A 24,523-nucleotide genomic window follows, 5' to 3' on the forward strand; every position below is an offset into this window, starting at 1 on the left:
AATTGAACTGAACTAAACTAAACTAAACTGATTGAAGCTGAGCTGAATAACTTTTATGGTATTTGCAAACCATCTTTAAGCTATTAGAATGAAAAACTTCCTCTCTATGCTGCGCTAGAACAAAACTTACCATCTTTATTTCGGCATAATAGTTAAACTTCCCTATTATACAAATCAAGATATCCATTATAAACGTTCTACCTTATTCATCGAATGCAATTTTAATTCTATTATTTCCATGTTACCAACTTAATTTGCCGAACACACCAATTGCCAAACCAGGCCTTAGTTTAAGTTTTCCGATCAATGATAGAGAAATAAGAAAGTATTTATAATGGAATAAATAATGAAATAATTACTCACACTACCTCCATCCCAATTTACGTGACTCATTTTCCTTGTATAAAATGTGTCATGTTAAATCACGTGCAAATGGCTATAGCCTAGGGATCAACATTTTATTGAGGGTAAAGGTATGATACATGTAACTTATGTAGTCAAATTACTAAATTAGTGTTGTGAGAAAGAGATGGATCTTCCAACAAGGGTTTCAACATAGAATAAGAAAATCCAGCATATTAAAAGGGGAATTCTATGCACATCATCAATGGAAGGCCTAGTATATAATAGAGATCATATCATATCATATCATTAATAATGGACTGACACCAAAAAAGTGCTATGGAAATGAAAATGCACAAAGCACAGATGCGCATATTTGAGAAAGCAGACTTCTATATCACAGATGAGCACAAGAAATACAAGCTCATCTCTAAACGAAAATGCTCGTATTACAATAACTAAACTTTTCTGGCTCTCCCCTTCCTTGCCAACCTCTTTAACCTTTGCGCTACTTCCATAACGTTGTATAATATAAACATTGTTCTCTGTACAACTCCTAATGTGTTGATGGTTTTTATTTAACTCGTGCACCAGGAATGCAGCTTTTAAGAACTACCCTCATTGCTCATCTTCAATGCTGTCAATCACTGAAGAAGCCGTTGAGTCAGATGCAGCATCGTCGAGATTGAATGATGAGATCTCTCCGCAAATGGAACTCTCATCCTCGCTTTGAACTGAGGGAGCAGTAGAGGATATATCTGTGACTGTAGCAGATTCTGAGAGGGACGGGGAAGATTCTAGATCCTCCTGCTGTAAGCACCAGTACATGATGCTGGCCATCAAGGTCAGGATCATCTTTGGATTTACCTGTAAGAACCAAAGCAAATAAACATCAGCTTTTGACAAGCAGCATCACATGATTGTTTCACTAATCAAGAACTTAACAAGATTTATTTATGTTTTTCTTTCAAGTTCACCCCAACATGTCCAAAGGAATTCAGCTCTTTGATGAAATTTCATTTATTTGGTCTATACATATGTTAAGAGTGTCAAGGATCCAACACAAGTAATCGAGACAAAACAAGGGTCATGCAGCATAGCCCTTTTCTTCTCCGCCATTGCAAATTTATTAACTGTTAAAAATCCAGTAGCAAGACCCTTTCCTCCCCTCTCCCTGTAGATTTAGCAACTCAACTAGAAAATGCCCCAAATCTCACTCTTCCTAAGATGATTTTTTCAAATCTTCATTTTCAAAAGTCAATAAATTTGATTTCTAAAAGGGTTTACAAGCCGTTAATCACAAGTCTTGAGGTTAAAAATCGGATCCGATCTGGAAATTGAACTCAAATTCATTCCTCAAGAAAAAAGTCATTCTCTGGCTAACAACCCTAGAGAGGATTTCTCAATAAAAAGTTACGGGTCAATAGAAACATCGCTCAACTATACCCGTCCTAAGACATTATCCTCAAGCCAAAGATTAAGACATGTTTAATGTGTCTGACAGCTTCTTCTAAATCCTATTGGAGCACACTACCTCCTTCGTAGTCTGGTTGACTTAGAAAAAACGGTACTCAGCCATACTTTCCCAAATTACAGTCACCTGAAGCCTACCTTCAATCCTTCACTCCAAAAAATTACTTTCCTAGGGGTTCTTTACCTCCGAGTAGACATGTGGTCCCAATCAATCTTATATTACATGCAATGGTGGCAAATATCCTAATGACAGAGCTGATAGTCATATTAGGCTGGAGGACTCTCATTATTAGCAAAAAAAAGTGGTGGAATGTACAACTGACAACCAATTTGCACAGAATGATTCTCATAATATGATAATATTGTAATACAATACAGGGAAGTTTTGTTGAGCTATACAGACATGAAGATTGAGCCTTGCAAAAGACAAACAACCTAGGTTGTGGATGGACAAGAATAAAGTTGTAGAATGTCAGGAATCTTTTGTCTTCAAATCAAACAACACTATTATTCAATCCTCCTGAGTTTGTAACCTTGGAAATAACTAAGGATTCAATATCTAGCTCTTGTTTTGTAACTTTGTAATACAAACTGCCCACTTTTGCATCAATTATAAAAGAATATTTTCTCATGCTTGGTACTATGACAAATCTATAGCAATGGTTCGTGGTAAGGTGAGATGAAATAGGAATTTCACGATATTTCATAAATTACCTCCATAATGTCCTCGGGCAATAAAAAGACAGAGCATCCAAGCTTTCTGGCAACACTGATAATGTATATAGCATTCAACCTTTTTTCGTCATCTACAACACCAAAAAAAAGATTACAATGAATATCCCTACATTTTCACACATGGAATTATGGATAATAAAGTAGTCTGTTGTAAGTAAACCATAGAAACCAAAGTCTTTACCATTATCACCCTTGGTGACAAGGTTCCAATTGACAACCCTAGGCTCCACTGCACTTAAAAGTTCAAGGAAGAATAGGCCAGTAGAAAGGCTTTTGTCCTGAGTATAACATCATAGTCCAATCAGTTCTAATTCTCTGGAAACTAAGCATTCATAAAAGAGAAAAGATATTAATAAATACTTTGCTAGCCACTGACCTTGTAGCTTGAAATTCGAGACTTTCTCCCAGAGCTTTTCACCTTATAATTAGCCCAATTAAGGATGTCTGAATCAGAGATCTCCTTCCCGTGGGAGAAAGATCTTAAGTTTTTCAATAGTTGGAGCATGTTATACCTCATTAACTGCCACAGTAAAGCTAGATGAAAATAGAAATGTGTTATGTGATCAATCATATACAAAGTAAATTAATATGTGTTCAAAGAGTCTCAATCTCAGAGCATTTGCAGTGTTTATACCGAGTATTAGCTTCTTGTTTCCTTGAACAATATCATTTCCAGCAACATTCACAAGGGAAAACTTCAATTGCTTCCCGATTTTTATAACTTGATTGCAATTCTCCACTTTTCTGAAAGGCATTTTGATAGGAGGCTTTGTAGCGTGCTTCCAGTTGACTGATCCAGGAGATACCTTGTCCAAAGCTTCCAAGAGTACCCAGCTGCAAGACATAAGATTAGATTGTAAAAAACACAGAAGAAACAATATCCTTTACATGTAGCCAGATAACCCCAGAACAGAGAGAATCATTGATATATTAGTTCTGATACTAGTAGACAAAATAATAAAATATAGCTAAGTGACGTTTAATCTCAAAGAAGGGGAAATGATCTTAGCAGGTCTGATTAAGAAGTGACATTTTTATCAATTTAGTGGTTCCATCAACCCCACATCCCCGCCCTATTGATGGAGAAAGAAGAATAGAAGGTCAGAACATGCTCACCCATTTCTAACATCCTCGAACACATTGTTGACATAGGTGGCAATACCAAGACTATTCATCCAAAATCTGAAGCACCTTCCTTCCCTGGATGTCTGTACATCGTCTGTCATCATCTCTGCAAAAGAAACCTTTTTTCCATCTAATGACAAACCATTCCTGCAAAGAAAATTCACATTTTAATAATTTACATGTAGGAAAAGGAAATAACAATTGTTCAGTCCACAAAACAGAATATTAAGAACAAAGACTGATGTATTAATTGCCTCTTACAATAATAAGATGTGTATATCTTCTAAATACTAATATCTCACCTCATCTTGAAAACCTGAGCAACAAAAGCGAGATTCAGGTTTGATGAGCCTTCAACAATGTCCTTAGAATCTAAATATCTCTTGCAACCCATTCTCTCTGCATGGTCAAGTGCCAATTTTGCTCTCTCAGTAGGGTCCTTCGCATCTAATGTAGCTGGATCACAATGTTCCGGTGCAAGAACATTGAGCAGGTAAGTATATGCCTTTGCATCCTATTAAACAGCAGCACAATCATTCAGTCACCAGCACAATAACTTGAATGATAAGATAAATTGAAGTTTAGGGATTCTAAGCAGATACTTGACGGGATTAATTAACTCCTAGCATAATACTGAATAAAACGAGAATCTATTGAATTTCTAACATTAGCACAGACATGATAAGTAGATAAGCATGATTAACTGTGAGTTTAATCAAAATAAGACGGGAAGTAAAGCTTTAGGCAAAAATAGTTTCAACTTTGTGCAATATCACATCTGCTGTTGTATAAGCAATCAGTCAAGGAAAAGATTTATCCATTCCCCAAAATAGCAATGACATGCTTCTAAGCCCAAAAGCTTTCCAACAATTAACATCCATGATTGCAAGTCAAGTTAATCATGATCATAACTAGTAGATGCTATACGTGAACATGTAACCAACATTACTACCAACAATATTACAGTATACATTTCTGGAAAGAGCTTCCTCAAAAAGCAAATTTATCAATTCAGACATACCTTCATATCAGATGAAAAGTTTGTGACAATTTTCTCATAACCGGCTCTCTGGAGATGAAAATTCATCCATTTCAACAAGACTTTTTCAGGGGATAAACCCATGAGCTCCTCAATGTCCTGCAAACATAGATAAAATGTCATTAGAAAACAACTTCTCTTAAGCTCAAACAGTATTATTGAGCAAAAAAAGGATGAACAGGGCATTACATCAGCGTCATCAGCCAATTCCACTAGCTGTGGTGTCTTCCTAAGGTTGAGATCGGCAAGGAGTTGGATCTGAACCAATATGATTGTCAGATAATTAGTGACACGTACAATCATTGTCTTATTATCTAAGTTTGACCACCAGTAAATAAGAAAATCAAAGGTCTCAAACTTGAAATATAAAGCTATACCTTTATAATTTGAGAGATTAATCCAAGCACCAAATGTGGCTGTAAAAGGAAAGGAGAGCTTCAGTTATAGAGATACAGAGAGAAATTTTCAAAAACAAAAAGTTCCTAGCTAGTTCAATTCTACTTACCCTTCCTTCCACCAAATCATGAGGTCCAATGTTAACCACAGTGCATCCAATGGCTTTTGCAGAGTTCAGACACAGAGTATGATTCTCATTTCTCTCCCAAGGATTAAGTACCCTTTTGGTGTTTATTGTTCTTTCATCTATTGTGCCAGGAACGGCAACATTTATAAGCTTACTGCAATAACCACAGAACATGTCATGATCTCATACACACATAAGAAAGTTGCCACAAGGAGAAAATAATTTTCTAAATCAACTTAATTGAATGACTTACCAGAGAAGAACTCCATCTTTTGCAATATTGAAAAGATCGTCACTATTAGGATCTAAAGGAAGAAATTGCACCAGGAAAGGGTCATCACCAAGGTAAGTGTTGATGTGATGAACATAACATCCCTTCTCGGATTGACTGATTGTATGAAGTAGGGTAGTTGTCGAGGCCTTGAGAAAGGCAGAGGAGTCCTTTGTACCACCAACCTGAGCTGAGGCTCGAACTTGGAAGCTTAGATGAACCTGCCAATGCCAATAAAATTGACCTACATGTTACTTATGCTTATACATACTACCACATTATAACCTCCAATGTCATAAAGCAAGTTGTAACTTCTACATACAGATATTTATTATAGCATTAAAAACAGACTGATTAATAATAACTTGAGCTCATCATTTTCAACAATAAATTCTACTTCTCAATTCTTAAATCTTAATGCATTAATACACAATCATACAACTACACAACACAGATAAATTAAGAATAAGAGATTCACCAAGTCATTACCTTCAAGAAATCCTCGAACTCGACCTCTTGATTCATATCTGAGGCTGACTCTATCAAAATATCCTTAATATCCTCCTCTTTGAAAGACTGATTAAACGCTTTTAACTTCGCCAAAACTGGCGGCATGTCTCCAATGGTAACCTTGCCATTGTTATTCTTCAAAGAAGTATACTATAACCAGAAAGCAAAACAAAACAAAAAACACCCATTAATCATCATCTACATCATTTTGTTTAATAACTACTCCCTCCATCCGGACTTAATGTTCGCCCTCATTATAGCCATTTGAATTAGTAACGTGACAACTAAATTCGGACGGGGTAATAAATTAATAATTATGAAAAAATACTCAAATCAAGAACTATACCAATACAATATTGTGCACCATCTAATTGCAATGACCAAAAAATAAACAAACCCAGAAATTGCAATAAGACTAAAATGAAATAAAGAGGGTTTAAAGGGTAATTACTTTGGATTTGAGGCTGCGAAGTTCAACCTGAGTAAACTGGCTATGAAGCAAAGGATCAGAAACAACAACACCCGCATAACCAGACATCTTGCTAATCCTTTCTTCCTCCTCCAATCAGACAATCTGATTGGGAAACCGATTGAAATCTTCCAAATATGGTATTATTTCCTACTAAATCAAACAAAATCAATACCAATACATTATTAATGAAATTAATAGAGAAATGAGGGAAATTATTGGTGTATTAATCATACAGTATAGTAATATTAGTTAATTCATACATTTATTCAAGAAAATTGCACTGTTCCATTGATCCAATAAATTAAACAAAATTGTCAACTACTACATATTATTATCAGATTATGAGAAGATAAACTGGTAAAATGAAAACCCAGAAAGAAAAATAAGATTTTAAACTAAAATTGATAAAAATGAACATACCAATTAACAAAATCTTTGTTCTTGCAGAAAAAAATAACCCAGCAAAAATCCTGTTTTGGTCTTAAAGTTTGACTCTTTTCTCCAAAATTATCACAAATTTTGGGAAGGGCAAGAAGAATGCGTAGCAAAAGAGCAAAGGTAACCCAAAAAGATTAGAAAAATGAAATCTTTTTTTATTTTTAGAAACTAAAGATTGAAATCTAAAAAACCCAAAAAGAAAGAAAACAAAATTAAAAAATGGGTTTGTGGTTTTAGTTTAGTGGCCGGCAGAAAAAAAAGAATTATTTGAGTTTTTTGAGGTTTTTTTTTCCTTTTTCTTCTAGTATTACAAAAAAATAAATTAAAATAATTAAAAAAAAAATATTGTTGTTTTTTTTTTTTTTTCTGGTTCATTTTCATGACACAAAAAAATGGCCCACCAATCCAAGTCACCGATTATGATTTGTCTTTATTAAAGGCTTTCTTTGTCCACCTGGATTGTGGTGATGCCAGAAATTTGACACTATTCTTGATTTACCTTTTCATTTTCCCTAGTAGTCATCGACTTTCTTGGTATTTCTTGCCATTTTTGGATTCTTCGATGTTGTTAGTTTTGGTAAGTTTTTGGTGCTTGATTGAGAGTATCTTATCTCGTAAGATTTTTATTTTTCACAATTCACATCCTAGTTCAATAAAACTTGTAAGAATAGCGAATATCGATAATATTATGTTATTGTCCATTTAACTAGTTTAGTTGGTAAAGTCTTAGAGGTGATACCTAAAACTTGAGATTGAATCACGTTAACATGATTCAACTTTGAACTAAATTAATCAAATATGCCTTTTTTTTTGTACTTTCATTGTGTTTCGTGATTGTTGTGATTTGCAATGGGTTGGTGGCTAACACACTATGGTGGTTAGTGGTGTTTGTAGTCGATGGCAATGGGTTTGAGGAGCATTTTTTTATTGTCACACACTTGAAGGAAGGAGGTTGAATTGTGGTGGTTTCACTTGTTATTTTGATAGTAGAGTACACCGGTATATTTTAGAGAGGATAGTAAGAAGAAATCTATAAAATTTTAGCTTCTCAATAAAGAAAGAAAGTGAAAATTAGTTAACTCAAACATATCATATGAATAATTGTTAAATATGGTTCTGGACTGCACCTACAAATCAAGAGAGATAGTTCACTTTACAAGTCCAAAGAAGATTTCATTCAAAAACTATATGGCAATAGAGGAGTAGCCCCTCGGCATTATAAAGTGATTAACTATTTTCTTCAACTAATGTAAGACATTTACATGTGATGATACTTAATTACGAGGTCTATTTTTCAACACTCTTCCTCACATGTAAGGTCCTTTTAACCTTGTCTAATGATGATACTTAATTCTTTATGACTAACAGTTTGTTTGGATAAAGAAAGGGGAAGGAAAAGAAGGGGAGGGAGGAGAAGAGGAGGGGAGGGAAGAATGATGAATTTTCCTTTCAAATCTCTCCATTGTTGGAGGGATCAATTTCCTACAATTTAATCATTCCATTTCTCTCCCCTCCAATTCCCTCCCTTCCTCATTTGCTATTCAAATGAAAGATACTCATCTCTCCATTTCTCTTTCCTTCCTTTCTCTCCATTTCTTTCAATCCAAACACACCGTAAAGGTAAATATACTTGTCCTGTTTAAAGACTCAAAGGAATTTATTTTATTTTATTATAATATATATAATCTTTAGGATATTTATTAAGCTTTAACACATGTCCAAAATGATTTTCATTTTGTCGGTATTTTATGCGTAATAATTCTCATCTTCCCTCACTAAACTCTTAATATATCATACTATGTCACCGACTAAATTCGCCAATCGTCATACATAAGTATTATCTCATAGGGAGTTAAAAATGCATATCACTACTCACTAGTATGTAGGGATGTAGGATATACTATATTGATATAAATATTGTCCTTTTCATCATGCTAGATCCAACTACCATTGAAAGATGTATAAATGCTGATTCATGCTCTACATCTCCATGATGCAAGTATATTTCTATAATAAGACATGTTTTTCAACTCAACCATCCGCACACACAATATATGATTATTTAATTATTTTAATCTGGAAAAAAAATTTAAATACATTTTTATTCAATTAAATTAATTAAAAAATAATAATACTTCACACAAAATTCATGATCACTATACAATAATTTACCCGTTAAACTAATTGATATTCAAAATTAATTGACATTCACATATGATTTACACCATTTAGCATACTTTATGATTTTTTAACCTTTAGACACTTTTTGCAGACAAACTTTTTTATGAATCCAAGTTTGATGCAATGAGAAAAGGGAAGAGTAGATTCATCATTCATTAGTAAATGATTCGTTTAGGCCCCCACAAATCACATACAGTAGCTTATTAATATTGTTATAGGAATTGTGGGACTAAACTTAGCTAACTTGTTACTCCTTTTTCTGATAGAGACTGGTCAAAACATAAGCATATGACCATATGCTAGTAATAAATTATAATTAATTATATTTGTCAAAATAAAAATATTAATTAATTATAGTGTATTTTTTTATCAAATAAATTAATTAGTTTAGGGCCCAGCCCAAATTCCCAAGTTTTTGCAAAAGCAACCACACAAATTAGATTTTATTACGTCATTTTTTTATTTATTAAAATTAATAATATATGATTTTATTTTTATTTTATTTTTGGGTAGAGGAGGACATCTTTCTACATGTTGAGTCTTCTAAAAATCTAAAATAGAGTATGGTGAAATTAAATTTTATATGATTTGTCAAAAAAAAAATAAAAAAAAAATAAAATAAAATAAAAAAAACAAGAGTTCCATCACTTTTCCTAAGCTAACGCACACGGAACACCGGCCTAAACCGACCAAAACATTCCCTATACTCCAACAAAACAAAGCAACACCACTTTTTGCACCTTCCCCAACCCGTTTTTCTTGTTATATTCATTCAATCTTATGTGTGAATTCTTCTAATCATTTTAGTTTTATTATAAATTATTTTGGATTTGAAATACGTACATTACTGGATATATCCATTACGGTTATAAATATTAATTAGGTGTCACATGGGTGAAGAATGTTGGATTAGATAACGGAAATGTGACACCTTTTTCAATCATCTTAAGATAGCATATGTGACTATTAACTTTAAACAATAGTAGGTTGTTTCAAGATCTACATCTCATTGTCAACTTATCAAGATGACAACATAGACACAATTCAAACAAATAGCTAATAACTCTGTTAAGATAAATTATGAAAGGCTCCCTTGCTGATTGCCATTTACCATAATGAATTAGGCCTAAGTTTCCTTGGGCTAAAAGGAATAGTAATAAGTACAACAATGTAAACAACGAAGTGTATTTTACCAATAATAGGTCAAGAATGTACTAAAAAGCCTCTTCTAAGGTTCTGAAGGCAATCTAGATGTCTTGCTACACCCCTGTGGCTTCACCAGATATGCCCCCTGTCCCCTGATCAGCAGTTAAGCCAGGGCGTTTGTGAGAATCATGATCATGCCGGCTACTGCAAACTGACAAAACGCACATGGATTGACAGGAAAGGATTATTAGATTCCCAATAGTATGGAACAACCAAATATACTTCCCCAGAAAGTTGACAGGACACCAGCTGACCAAATTTGTAGAAAAAGTTTCCGGAAGCTGTCAAAATGGAGTGGCTTTGCCAATCTCAATATATGACATGCTCGCTCATGGCTGTAGCACCAACTGGCTTCAATTCAGCTGTTGCGTTCTTTCATTCTGCTTTGAGGACTATCTTCATACACTCATACACAAAATAACTTATTGCCGCTGATGGGAGTACCTGAAGTTATTCAGAGCATAGCACCACAATATGTTAGACATACATCAAGATCAAGTCATATTGATTCAATTCAATTAAATCAAAGCCAGAAAAATTCTTTTGCCTCCAACAGAAATGGACCCTGATTTTAATAATCAAAATGGAGGTCTTTGAGTCATTCCGTTGTGAGTTTGCCATTGCCATTGGTCACCACACATTAACTAAAGGGTTTCTTCTACCAATCAAGATGTTGATAGAAACTGGTACAGAATATCTATTACTTAAGTCATTCACAATAAAAGATCCTAATAGTAAAGATTCTTTCTGGAAGCATATTATCATGAATGTGAAGACAGAGCTGAAGCTCCTGCTAAGGTTATTCGAGCACAAAAACCAGAAAAATTGATAATGTGAGTGACAAAAAAAATACAGCCTGCAGACCCTCCTATGTTCCTAAGAATTTAACACCAGCTTAAATCCAAGATGTTAATGGTTCCTCAAGAGGTCACTTCAGAATGAATAGCCCTCATGTTTATGAAAGGTTGGAGCATTTTTTCAAGGAAGACTGGAGACAACGGGAAAAGGTAACATGGCGTCAACCTGATCCTGGGGAGAACAATCCAAAGGCTTTCCAGAGTAGATCAGTTATCCTCAGGTGGAAAAAGTAGCAATTGTTGAGGAGGGTAGTTCTAGACTTCTAGTTTGCTCCCCAACTCAAGCTTTCTTACCTAACGATAAAGTTACTCATTGGTATACAACAGGTCTAAACCAGGCTACAAAATAAAGTAGTTGCAATAAACTCAATTAACGTTTTAGGCCTTTTAAAAAAACAAAAATGCAAAATCGTGAATTGGAGATAGATCTCTCGCATTGTTAAATTCAGTCTAGGGCCTCCAACTCAAAGTTTTGGTTAACTGCTGCATATAGCTTCAATTATAGAAGGAAGAACCTAGAACAATATAAATCATGAGGAATTGAACTAACCCTGATCAGAGAGTGCCTAAACAGAAATTTCACATCTGTGATCCATATTGAAGATGGATTAACAGGGCTCCAATAATTTAAGGAAGAACACAAGACTAAAAAAAATTGTGAGCAATTGAACTAACCCCAAGCAGATACTCAGATAGTGCCTAAGCAGGAATTTCTAGACTGTGCTCAATATTGAAGATTTGCATTATTTAAGAAATTACCAGTCTTTTGACATACATTGCAATTCACTTAGGCCACTGAGCTTGAGAGTACGGGATGCTCATGCCTGGAAAGCATGAACAAGAAACTTCTATCCATAGCAAGATTGATAGATTATTCACAACAACATAAAGAACGAAAGAATTTAAAGATGTTGGAGCTGATTTCCTAAACTTAACAATCCCTATTATTTTCTCATTCTAATCACTAGTACTCAACAGACAGGAAAGCGAAAGGCTTTTAAGATCTTGAATTTCAAGGTGCAAGTGTGCAACAGCCATATTACCTCAGTATTGTCATCAAAACTCGGTACCAGATTGTACAATAAAAGAAAAACGGTGCAATTTAGAAGACTGATTTCAGGGGCCTTAACCGTCCCTCAATACCACTTTAGAGCTGAGGAAGCCAGGGCTAAAGTCAATAACATATAGGGCAAGGTGCAGTCTGATACTAATAATGTGACGCTGTTTAATTTGCATGTCTGAGAAGAAGAAAAATGTTTAGCTACTGAGGAAAGCATTCTGAAACACAAATCCGGGATTGATTGGGTAAAGGTTAGTAATTCCAACTAAAAATGTGTCTTCTCTTTGTTTTTATTTAAATGAAAACAATTTAGGAACTGCATCCCAAAATAACAGTCAAGGCAGAAAACTCAAACGATCTTATTGGTAAGGCAGCAAACTCAAACGATCCTATTGGTATTCAATCAAAAGATTCAAAACTTAATACTTCATGCAAGTAGTTGTGGGAATCTGCAGACCATGTACTTCCTGCTAGTGATCTTTCATTGATGAAAAAAGGAAAATGTTTGAGTCAAGCTTTAAATAAGATGCTGCACAGTCCACTTATTTCAGACCAGACCAGATGAGCCCATATCTTTTTATTGCTTGCGTTTATTGCTAAATATCTTTAATTCCATAAGAAAAAATCATTACAAAAATTACATGATTAGAAAATACACATTAAATAAAAAAAATAGAAAAAAAAAATTAAGGACATCTCATTTAATGCTTTGATTCCTCGAGGATCAGAATACAAATAAGGTCAGAGTAGCCATATCAGGAAATCAGATCAAATCACATCAACTGAACTGAACATAGCCTAGATTGAGCTAACTTTGTTGTTAAATAATGGTTACAGTTACTGCACCAGTAATCAAGGAGAATAGAAGAGTGAGAAATATGGGGCATGAGTAAGAAAACATAAGAACGAGAGTTGTGAGTAGGATTTAGGTAAGAAAGAGAGTGTTGTCAGAGGAATTTGTGGAAGGAAAGGTTTGCCACAATAGGAAAAGAGCAAAAGTGTAACCAACTTTAAGGAACAGATGAAAGTAGGAAGCCTAACCAACAAAAAGGAATGGAGGTACTATGTACAACCTCAACCCTAATTTCTAATATTTTTAATCTGTCAATCAGGGATGAAGCCTTCAGAACACTTCCTTGCTGCAATAGTTTTATCAGCAAGTTATAGCGGGTAGAATGTTTCAGGTCATTAATTCGATTGTAGATATGATATGTCTCATCTTTTACAGCTAAGAAGCTCTTCATATGCAATGTAGTTTGAACCCAAAAATAGATCTAGCATGGTAGTAAGAAGATTTTGTCTCCAAGATGTATGTTTTATTGTTTTCATGTGGACCTTCAAAAACCTGATGATTCCATTTATGAGCTCTGGTTGATTGCAAAAATATGACAGCCAAGGTTAGCAAGTAGTCTCAATGTCACTACTTACAGAGTCGAATTAAGCTACCAAATTTACATGCTCTGTGCTTTAAACTGGATAAGCTATGGGTTAGCTGAACTCATAGTTACTATATAATTCAGGGTTTGTGCAAAATAGAGGTAAGAGGATAAAAAGGAGAGGAAAAACATGTCAGTAAAAGGCATAAAGGTTTGAGAGAACTTTAACAAAGGAAAGAAGTATAATTGTTAAGGGGATTTTTTTTACAATAACAAAGCCTTAGTCCCAAAATGATTTAGAACCGGCTAACATGTATCGTCACAAGGAACCATACGATATAAAGAAAGGGACAGTGATTTTTTTTTGTTTTTAAATACCAAAAAAAAAAAATGTAAGCAGCACAGAAAAAGGAGTACGAGCAAAAAAGGGCAAGCTATCCTTTAAAACAGAAAAACACAAATAGCAGATAAAAAGGATCCTTAGAACCTCCCAAACTATGTAATCTATCAAAGCCCCCACCGCCTTTTGCCGTTATCCCATAACAACGCCAAATAAGACATTCTGTTCAAAACAAAATGAAAGCCAAAGAAATCATGAATATACCCGGGAGTTTCATTCCAACCACAAAATTGCCATGAAAGCATCGTCACAACTTCTCCCTACTCTTACCACATTCTCTAATACAAATATGTAGCCACTCCAAAATCTCTAAAGGGCAAACTCACAATTGTCATGCAAACTAAACCTCTGCCATTAACTCAGCACTTCACAGATAAAAAAAAAACACATGTTATACCCGGGAGTTTCATTCCAACCACAAAATTGCCATGAAAGCATTGTCACAACTTCTCCCTACTCTTACCACATTCTCTAATACAAATATGTAGCCACTCCAAAATCTCTAAAGGGCAAACTCACAATTGTCATGCAAACTAAACCTCTGCCATTAACTCAGCACTTCAAAGGTAAAAAAAAAAAAAAAAAAAAAAACACATGTGAGCAGTCCTTTAAGCTACATCATACTGCAACACTATTCAATTAAGGAAATTTTGTCAAATAACACCTTTTAAGTGTGATTTGTTGTGAGAAAACACCTTTTAATTTTTTTTTTTTTGTGAAAACACACCTAATACCATAAATTATTTGTAAAATAACACCTAAGGGTGGTTTCAGGCGTGTTGACTTGGTTTCACGGCATTGACCACCATGTGTGAGTCACGTGCGCCGATTTACCCCCCTCCCTTCTAATTTTTTACCCTTTCTTTCCCTCCAACTCTATTTTCTCTCTCCTCTCAATTTCTTTCTCTCTCCTCTCAATTACTTCTCTCTGTGTTGCTGCTCACATCACCATTAAAAGCTTCTGGAAGTTGCTCGGCCATGGCAATGACAAATTGAATGCTTCAATTCGTGATTTAAATTTGGCCAAGGAATTGGCTAAGTGTAAAAATTTCTCTCTCCTCTCATTTGTTACTCAATTTCTGTTTGAGTACTTGCCTAAATATCTCTATCATTTTCTTTGTGTCTGCCATGGGTAAGAAAGGGAAGCCTCGACATTACTGCTACCTTCATCCCCAAATAAAAACCCTAATTCCAATTTAAAACCCTAACTTACGATAATTCGCAAAATCAACAAAATTAATGGAATAAGTCTTTAATTAATGCTACTTACCTGCCTCGTAATTATGCCAATTGAGTATATTTGTAGAAATTGGAGCTCAAATTTAGAGTTCACCTTCTTCAAAGGGGAGCAATGGAGTTTGGGTGGAAGAGCAGGGGGTTTAATTGGGGAAGAAATTGAGAGGAGAGAGAAAATAAAGTTGGAGGGAAAGAAAGGGTAAAAAATTAGAAGGGGGGGTAACTCGGTGCACGTGACTCCCACGTGGTAGTCAACACGTCGAAAACCGCCTTAAGGTGTTATTTGACAAATAATTTCTAGTATTAGGTGTGTTTTCACAAAAAAAAAAAAAAAAAAAAAAAAAAAAATTATAAGGTGTTTTCTCACAACAAAACACACTTAAAAGGTGTTATCTGACAAATTTCCTTCAATTAATTAGGGTTTGCATTTTCAGGACCTTTGGTGCTTTTAAGATGCATAAAAGTCTGGGTCGAACATGCCTTTAGATATATAATATACTTAGGTAAGCTGCTCAGCACAGATTCCCCATCCCCCCCTCCCCCCATCCAACCAGGCAACTATCCAAAAAAAGAGTTCCACCTTCCCGTTTTCTAATGATAAGTGGTGGAGATGAGTAAAAGCCCCTAATAAATTTATATCTAAGCCATTATAATTATTTGATTTAGGGAAGGGAATAACATGACCATATATCAAAAATTCCATTCTGCCTTCATAGCTTAAAAATGAAATCAAATGCCTATTTGCAATATCTAATTAACAGTAGAGAAGAACATAAATGTACCTGAAGTACGCTGGGAAGCAGTCCAGCATAGAGAGCTGGAATCCCTCCTTGTTCAACTATCTTCATAAAAGTTGCTGGAGTACTCAATCTTGCTCCATGAGCTTGCAATTGAAGCTGTCTCCTGATAACTTCAAGCGGATAAGTAGCAGTTTCGGCACAAGCACCAGAAATAGCCCCATACAATAAGGTTCTTAGGGGTCCCAATTCCAGTTGACCCAATGCTGTTATATCTTGCCCCTGTGACTTTGTTTTCTGTATCCTTTCCTTTCCTTCAGGTGAATTCAGATAGGATGTTTTGAGTATATCATACACACCATAAAAAACTGCACTGGAAGGTGCGATACTAAGAATCGATGGAAGGAAGCCCTTGTAAAGGGAAAAATATCCTTCAGTTTGGATCATATAGCGGAAAGCACCAACAATACCACCCAAATTTTCCCCACCATGTGCAACAATTCTGGTCCGAATCTGAAACAAAAAAACAGCAGATATTAAAAGGAAAAACCTCATCAAAAGTGTTGAAAAGTAAACACAAAGTACAATTGAATAGATGAATGAATGAATCCAACCAAATAATTGCAATGCCACTCTAAATTGATTCTGAAGCCTTCATTAGAATTTAAAATTTGGATTTCACAAAATAAATCAAACATGTTCATTCAGTGTTACCAAATATACTAATCCCACAACAAATTACAATCAGAAACATGCAATGTGGTTCAAAAGAACAATTGGGACTAATTTAACAAATAAACAGATAGGGAAATGTGCTCCTGCCAGTTCCACATAACAAATTCTACTGCAAATTAGGTTACGTTGCAAACCATTAGACACCGCATCAACTAACATTTATCTCTTGCAAACATACGACCACAATTATTTAATGCACACCACTTCCCTACTAGAGTAGCAATCTTTAAATATATTATATACTTTTACTTTGTAACTGAACTCTAGAATGATTATAGAACAGGCAGTTCCAGTTTGTAACATACTGTGTCTAAAGGTAAGCAGAGAACAGAGGCAGTAATTCCAGCAGCAGCTCCGGCAATGAACCTTTCAGAATTTGCTGTTTTATCCGTGAGTTGTAATTTGCGTAGTTGCTTTCTATATGTATCATAAGCACAAAAATTGATTGCCTTAAATGGAGCTGTCCGTAGAATATTAAGCAAGTTTCCTTTCCAAAAGCCCCTCAAGCCCTGAGTGGCAGCAATTGTCTTAACAAGCTCTGAGATGTTTTTCTGCTCACCACGAACTATATATTCTAGCTTCAGTCTCTCAAGTGGGGCAACAACAGTTCTGAAACAGTGAAATCACTCATAAACTGATGAAGTCGAGAAACTGTAGACCCAAAGAAAAAGGCACAGTTAAGAGTTAAAATCTTAACCTATTTTTGTTTTCAGCAAAGGGACGCAAGCTAGAAAGGATCTAATGCAGCTGATATTCTCAAACTCTAAACAGTATGTGAGATCAGCACCTCATCATCTTACGGATAAATGACATAATTAGATTAACTTTTACTAGAGGGGTAGGAGTGAAGAGGAATGATACCTTAACAAGCTAACATAAACACAAATATGAAAAAGCAAGCGGAAGGTGACTTGCACAACCATAACACTGTCCTAAAAGGTAAATGAAACAACAAAACTGTACAACAACCACATTATGTGGACCACACAACTAGCATTTAACAATTTCCTGGACCTTCTTCTATTTTAATGTTGCACATTGCACTATCACATGTATCATGCAATCAGCACAAAAAGGGGGAGGTGAGGTGAGTGTGACTGCTGTCATATAAGATTCAATGTAAAATCTAGTTACTTGTGCTTTTAATCTAATGAGTTTAAAATGGCATTGATATGAAACTAACACGCTACTAGAAACACGAAAAGCTTTTTCATGATGTATTAAAAAAAGAGTAAGAGATCAGATAAACACCCTGAAATGAAAATAAAGACTTCTATTGCTCTCTTATAAGCTATAAATTCCACATACAGGATGTAACAGCTGCAGGATACGAGTATTAGAACTATCTGTGGCCGATGCTTACTAAAACCGGAACAAATTATCGAAAAGCCTTAATCCTCAGCAAATCCATTTCTGGGCTTGTACCAAAAAATGTGGTAATTACGGCCCATCCTCGATTGCTAACTGTTATACTTCAATAATCCTACATTTTATTGCCACAACATACAGCCAGTGATCACAGCATTTGCAAGAATGCAAACATCAATTCGAAAATTCGAGGAACAAAAACATTGTCCAGAATCTATGTTTTTCAGCACCATGTCAAACCATAATTCCATACAAAACTTTGCACCCAAATTCACAAAAACAGTTGGATTAAACAAACCCAATAAGCCTACATAATACTGTATAAATTTCATATCAACAACAAAACAAGACCCAAAAATTAAAGGCATTGATAAATTAACAATTATCAACACAAGAAAAACCAATTAAAATACCAAATTAACAAGAATTGCAACAAAATGTAGGGAGGCACCTGGCAACCATGGCAGCAACAGCACCAGCCCAGAAATGTTTACTAGAGTTCATAGCGGCGGCACCGCGACCCGAAGACACAACCTTTTCCTTCTCCAACACCACATTCTTAATACCCAAATCCCCTTCACCTCCATTAGCAAAACCACTACTACAATCCTTCAAACTAATTGATGAAAAAACCCCTTTAAAAGAAAAAGAAACTACCCTTTTCCCTTTAATTGAAACCCCAGAATTTCGAGAGCATGATTTTGAAATGCTATTGTTGATTGAAGAAGGGGGTGAAATGCAATTGAGGAAAGAAGGTGGGATAGTGGGGTCGAGGAAGAGACCACCGGCGAAGAGATAAGGTGAGGAGTGAGAAGGGTAGTGTTCTAGTAGAACTATGGCATCGGAGGTGGGCATTGAGTGAGATTGTGGAGGTCAAATTGAAGGTTTTTTGGAGAGAGAAAGAAGGGAAATGAAAATCTGAAATTTGCAGATTTTCAGATTTTGAAAGTGGGGGTAGCTAGAGGAAGACGAATGAGGGGGGATTGCAAACGGAGTGGTGTGGCCGTGTGGGGTTTTGCTTACTCGCTTTGACGTGTCAATACGGGTCACTGAGTTGGGTTCGGTTAAAGTGTTTAATCGGGTTGGTTAGTTTTTGACACTTCGTCCTTGTTTGCATTTACTGAACTGAATAGAGAAAAGGAAATTAGGAAATGAACATAACATAACTGATTGAGAGCTGAAATGAATAGAGAAAAGGAAATTAGGAACTGAACTGAACTGAATTGAAATTAAGCTGGAGTGAACACACTGAACAGGCCCTTAAAGGAGTAATGTACTATGTAATTGAGTACTCTGTGAGTCTGTTCATTTATGTCCTTGGTTTGGTACGAGTAAATAATTTTTGGAGAGTTTTTAGCTAATTAAACCTTATTTTAGTGTTTAGTAAATATTAGCTTATTGAAAGAGCTTTTTGGCTCAAAAAGATCGAGCGTTTTCAATCGGTTTATTAAACATTTAGTTTTTTTTGTAGTTGTTACATACTCAAAAGCAGCTAATAGTTAACATTTACTTCATTTGTTCTTGCATAATTGTCACAATCAAACTTGACATGCATGTCAAGTGGTATTTAATGTTTACTTCATCGGTTCTTTTTTTAGTTGCTTTCTATATGCTTAACATGCATGCTAAGCTAATAATTACTCTACATTTATTTCATCTGTTCTTAACATTTACCTCTTAAAGAGGCAAGTGTTTGCTATAAGACAATACTAATAGTACGAGTAACTTACAGAGAAAGAGATCATTTAGACGCCTATTTATATAGTACACATACCAACAAGCTTAAAGTAGGCTACATTTGAAGATGAATCAACATTGAAATTAAAGGATTAATTTTTAAACTTATGAATTGCTCATAAAATTTACAATATAAACAAATTTAGAAGAAATATAATTGTAAGAAAAAAGGTTAGCTAGTAGCTACTAGCTAGATAGATCGAGTTGCATTGCATCATTGCATGTAGATATATCAAAATTGTTATATCAAGATTCAAGAATGTAAAAATAAAATACAAAGATATCAAAATTGTAAAATACAAGCATTACATAATAATCGGTACATTGTTGTGAATACCAAACATTTATTAGTTAGAAAGGTGCACCTACATATCTCACATATATTAGTTCTTCAATTTTTTTTTTCTCCTGAATTTTTTTATTAACACTTCCTTTAATTGTTGCTACAAACAAGATTAAAATGAAAAAAATACTTTAATTAGTCGGATGGCCATTCTTTTTGAATATCGAACGTGTATTTGATCTCCAAGTAACATTTGTTGTCATCGTCAAGAAACTGAAACAATCAAAATACATATACATCACATTATTAGTCATAAGATCTCTATCATTATCGAGACTTTATTAATCAAACAAAGTATTTAGAAATAATCACGGTACAAACAAGTAGTACTACGTATATAAGAGTCGATTTGAAAACTTGATGAGAATTTTCATTCACCTTAGACTTAGCACTGTATGAGCCTCTTGCAAAATAACCCGAAGGTGTAGTTTCCTCTGGGATCTCATGTGTATAAGGTTCTAATTGAGGGCTAAATGTTCCAATCATTTCTTTGGTACTGTCAACTGCATAATATTATATTCGAGTGAAGAATCGATCAAATATCGTAACACATTTTATTGAAAATTTAGCAAAGAATGTCTCAATAATAAGCATGATGCATTCAAAAAAAAAAAAAAAAAAAAAAAAAAAAAAATCCAACCTAAAACGCAAATATGTCTAGAGTTTATTACTTAATTACAAGAAATAAGTAGAGATATTCTTATCAATATTATACGAGGTATTACACTTATAACTTTATAAGCATAATAAAAGTAAAAATATTGCGAGTAGTTTAAAATTGTATAATTGTATAAGTATGTACGCGTGGTTATCTAAAATTGTATAATGTGTTTTGATCAAAATGAAAAATAAATGAACATGTTACACATTCTCTTTAAATCCAAGTAGCACAATGTCCAGGCCACCATGCTCTAGACCAGCTTAGTAGCAGGATATCTCTACAATCTAGAGGGAGTTCAAAGGGCAATGATATAAACGGAATTCGATAAATGTTTTAAGTAAGCACTAATCCTCGAACAATTTATGCAATAAAGATCAAGTAAGTACTTGAGATAATAAGATGTACCTTTGATACCAGTTTTCCATACTGTGTTGGTGTACCTAAGGCCAGAGACAATGTTGTTGGTAACTTGAAAGCAAAAGCGAAGATTATAAGGGCTACCTTCCTTCAAAGTAAACCATAAGCCTTTTGGGTCCCCCGACTCTGGTAATGGAAGAACAATATCCTCTCGACCAGGAGATATTATTGTCAAACTCAATATCTTCACTTCTGGTTCCAGAGTTTCTAAGATATTTATTTAGTGCAAAAAGTTAATATAAAAACTATTGAAATACCATTTTATTTTATTTTTTGTCCAAATAAATCACAATGACGACAATACAATTTGTAAATGGGGGCGGTATATTTAAACATACGACCTAATATACATTAGCTCTCATATTTAACTACCAGGTGAAGAGCTCATTGGTGATTTGAAATATGATATAGTTTTGCATTTTCACAAAGAAATGAGAATAAATGTTATTACATTCATTTGGAACTCTTTTTCCTTAATAAATGTATGTTATCAATCTTATCATAGCTAGATTAACATCACCAAATCATTAAATTAAATCAAGAAAATTAACAACCCCGTATTTCCCATATATACCTTCTCCTGAGTTGATATCAACTTGTCCAAGGAGTTGCTCCTTCCATTTTCTTAAACTCTCGTCATCCTGTAACATTTTACAAAATTTCATAAAGAACAAGAAAGGACAATTAAATAATTAAATCTACAAACCCACGTTTCAAATTCTCTTCTCTTATTGAAACTTGATAATTGTATCATTTAATTTGTACGTATTCTTACCAAAATATTATCAAAAAGTTAAGGCATACTTATACTATATACTTTGCATGTATTAATGCAACGTCGTCAAGTTGACCATATTAGTCTATTCTCAGTCTCCTTTACTACAATTTGACAATAATATTATAACTATAGCTAGGGCTGTATCAAGTTGCAATAATCATCATCGTCTTATAGAAATAAATATATAATAATATTAAATAATATATAATTTCTACATTACGACCAGATTCAGACAACAACCTTTGACATGGAAAATATAAAGTTACTCCCTCCTGTTTTGGGACATCCAAAAAGAGTACCCACACTATACGTGCGGGAGGGAGTACGTACGTATTTCATAGCATTTCAACAATGTCAACAAAAGAGAGATAGATAATTAGAGATAGGTATTTGTGGATCATCACCAAAATTTTCAACAAATAATGAAAAAAAGTTTGAAAATAAATGCGCAGTAAATAAAAATGTGATATCACCTTATCTTTCTCAAGGTGTTGCCGAATACTGCATTTTGGACCCAATTGTATATTATTTAATTCTTCCTCTTCTTCCTCAGTATGATGACCTAATGAAGATTCACTAGGTAATCTATTAAAAGATGGATTTGGATCTCCTTCAATTCCACTTCCATGGGTTGAAGATGATATTGAATCAATTGTTTCTCCCATTTCCTTTCTTTGAAATCCCTTTATTTTATTAGAACTATATATATAATTTTTAGATAAACTTGTAAAAATTCTACCCTAAATTGATCATAGCCTATCTGAAAATTTAATTGTGAATAAAAGCACAACTAATTTTCATCATCAAACAGTTTGAAATATCACAAATAATCATAATATTAGGTTTGAAATAATGAGGGTTATTATGAAAGAGGTAAAATTAATGAAGGGACAAATTTTGATGGAAAGGGAGCTAATTAATTATGAAAGAGATTTAGATTCTAGAAGTATGACTTATCCTCAAAAGAAATTTGAGAAAAAGAAGGGAGAAAACAGATCACAATAATTAGAGGCTAAGTTGATCATACTAATTTTGAAATGGTAATAATAAAGGTTAATTTTGGGATCATATGCTTTTAATTAGTGGTGAATTCCTCTATACATTAATGGTGAGAAACAAGTAAATGGATAGAGGGTAAATTAAGTCTTGTGATGATCCGAGATTTGTGGAAAAAATTGTAACAATTTACTAATTTTTGCACAAATAATACAGTATTATTTATTTTTTTGAAACAGCACAAATGATATTATAATATGCAAGAATTTATTTAACTTGACAATTTTGGAATATAAGAAAATATCTAGTTTTTAGTATGTGCTTGCTTCATGCCTTCATGGATAATAATTGTGACCTTATTCTTCAAGGTCATATCCTTAATTAATACTTTTATGTACGTGACTATTTGTGTATATATACACGTCTCTCACTTATTGTTCAGGGGATTTAAAATCTTGACCAAAAGAAGAAAATGTGAGATTATGTAATATTTTTCTAATGTTAAATTCAAAATAATAATTTACATAAAACTTTGAACATATTGTATGGTTTATAATGCATTTGATATAACATATTTCTAACGTTAAATTCAAAAAAAAAAAAAAAAAAAATATTGGTTCGTAGGGAGTAACTAGGGATCAATCATACGATTATATGAAAGCAATGCAAAGTCCCATCCCAAGTTATAAATAAATTCTTCTAATATGTGTTATCAACCACAAGTCCACAACAATACAACATCCAATATTATACTCCTGAGTTACTCTTAATAATAATAATAATTAGTTAATTACACAAATATCAATTCTTAACAAGAAAGTTAAAGCATATTAAGTATAGCTCTTGGTTTACTAGCATCAAATTTAAGTAAATTATAGTAAACCATTTCTCTTTTAACAACCAACATTTTGGTTGATTGATAACATATCAAAGCCCCTAAACTATCAACCAACCCCCACCTCCCTTCAACCCATATCTTCCTTCGATTTTACAATCCAGCCCAATGCTAGTGGGTCAACCTTAGTACTTTTATGTTTGATTAAAATTTACTCTGTAACTAACAATATACTTCCTTTGTTCATTTTAATCACAATATTGGAGATTTTACACTATTCTTGCACACTCCTTTAACTTTTGTTGTGTTCATTTACTTATTATTTATTTATTTATTTTTTATGATTTATGTGTTAGGAGAAACATAATATAGTGGAGTCTTATTATTATCCGTCTCATCTCAATATATAATTTAAAAATATTAACTCTTTATAGTATTTACTAAAATATACGTGGTAATTTAAAATATTACTGATACGAAGCGTGGACTAATTGACAAGCGTGAATAAGTTTCTATTTTACAACATTTTTTTTCACTCTCTAACCAACCTCATAAGATTCAGTGCGTTTTCCAGTGTGGTCGGTTGACACACACCCAAAACACTGATCAAATAACCGAGTAACCCCTAATTGACCAACTAAACAAGTAATCTCGGCTATACAGTGTAAGCAG

The 24,523-nt window shown here is 33.9% G+C and overlaps 3 protein-coding genes across 4 annotated transcripts; all 3 read right to left on the reverse strand.

Annotated features, from left to right (window-relative positions):
* Positions 1–601: 601 nt before the first annotated feature.
* LOC145629432 (fimbrin-1-like) lies at positions 602–7,186 on the reverse strand. Of its 2 annotated transcripts, none has more exons than XM_081682032.1 (15): positions 6,911–7,186; positions 6,470–6,637; positions 5,998–6,168; positions 5,491–5,729; positions 5,220–5,391; positions 5,092–5,130; positions 4,904–4,972; positions 4,697–4,813; positions 3,978–4,189; positions 3,667–3,822; positions 3,185–3,384; positions 2,927–3,084; positions 2,732–2,828; positions 2,530–2,621; positions 602–1,209 (listed from the first exon to the last, which is right to left on the reverse strand). In XM_081682032.1, the coding sequence occupies exons 2-15, from the start codon at positions 6,554–6,556 to the stop codon at positions 961–963; spliced, it is 2,058 nt and encodes a 685-aa protein (XP_081538158.1). In that variant the 5' UTR covers positions 6,557–6,637; positions 6,911–7,186; the 3' UTR covers positions 602–960. The 2 variants fall into 2 exon arrangements, with proteins under 2 accessions (XP_081538158.1, XP_081538157.1); XM_081682031.1 differs by having other exon boundaries at positions 6,470–6,640.
* Positions 7,187–10,177: 2,991 nt separating this feature from the next.
* On the reverse strand, positions 10,178–19,056 carry LOC145627432 (putative mitochondrial adenine nucleotide transporter BTL3). Its single transcript, XM_081679818.1, has 4 exons — positions 18,536–19,056; positions 17,022–17,325; positions 16,027–16,494; positions 10,178–10,759 (listed from the first exon to the last, which is right to left on the reverse strand). The coding sequence occupies exons 1-4, from the start codon at positions 18,937–18,939 to the stop codon at positions 10,691–10,693; spliced, it is 1,245 nt and encodes a 414-aa protein (XP_081535944.1). The 5' UTR covers positions 18,940–19,056; the 3' UTR covers positions 10,178–10,690.
* A 1,243-nt stretch (positions 19,057–20,299) lies between these two features.
* LOC145628291 (rho GDP-dissociation inhibitor 1-like) lies at positions 20,300–22,685 on the reverse strand. Its single transcript, XM_081680582.1, has 5 exons — positions 22,494–22,685; positions 21,817–21,883; positions 21,231–21,449; positions 20,543–20,667; positions 20,300–20,377 (listed from the first exon to the last, which is right to left on the reverse strand). Exons 1-5 carry the CDS (start codon positions 22,683–22,685, stop codon positions 20,300–20,302), a joined length of 681 nt encoding a protein of 226 aa, XP_081536708.1.
* Between the last annotated feature and the right edge of the window lie 1,838 nt (positions 22,686–24,523).

This window comes from Chenopodium album, chromosome 4, assembly GCF_948465745.1.
Source record: "Chenopodium album chromosome 4, dcCheAlbu1.1, whole genome shotgun sequence".
Taxonomy (NCBI): Eukaryota; Viridiplantae; Streptophyta; class Magnoliopsida; order Caryophyllales; family Amaranthaceae; genus Chenopodium; species Chenopodium album.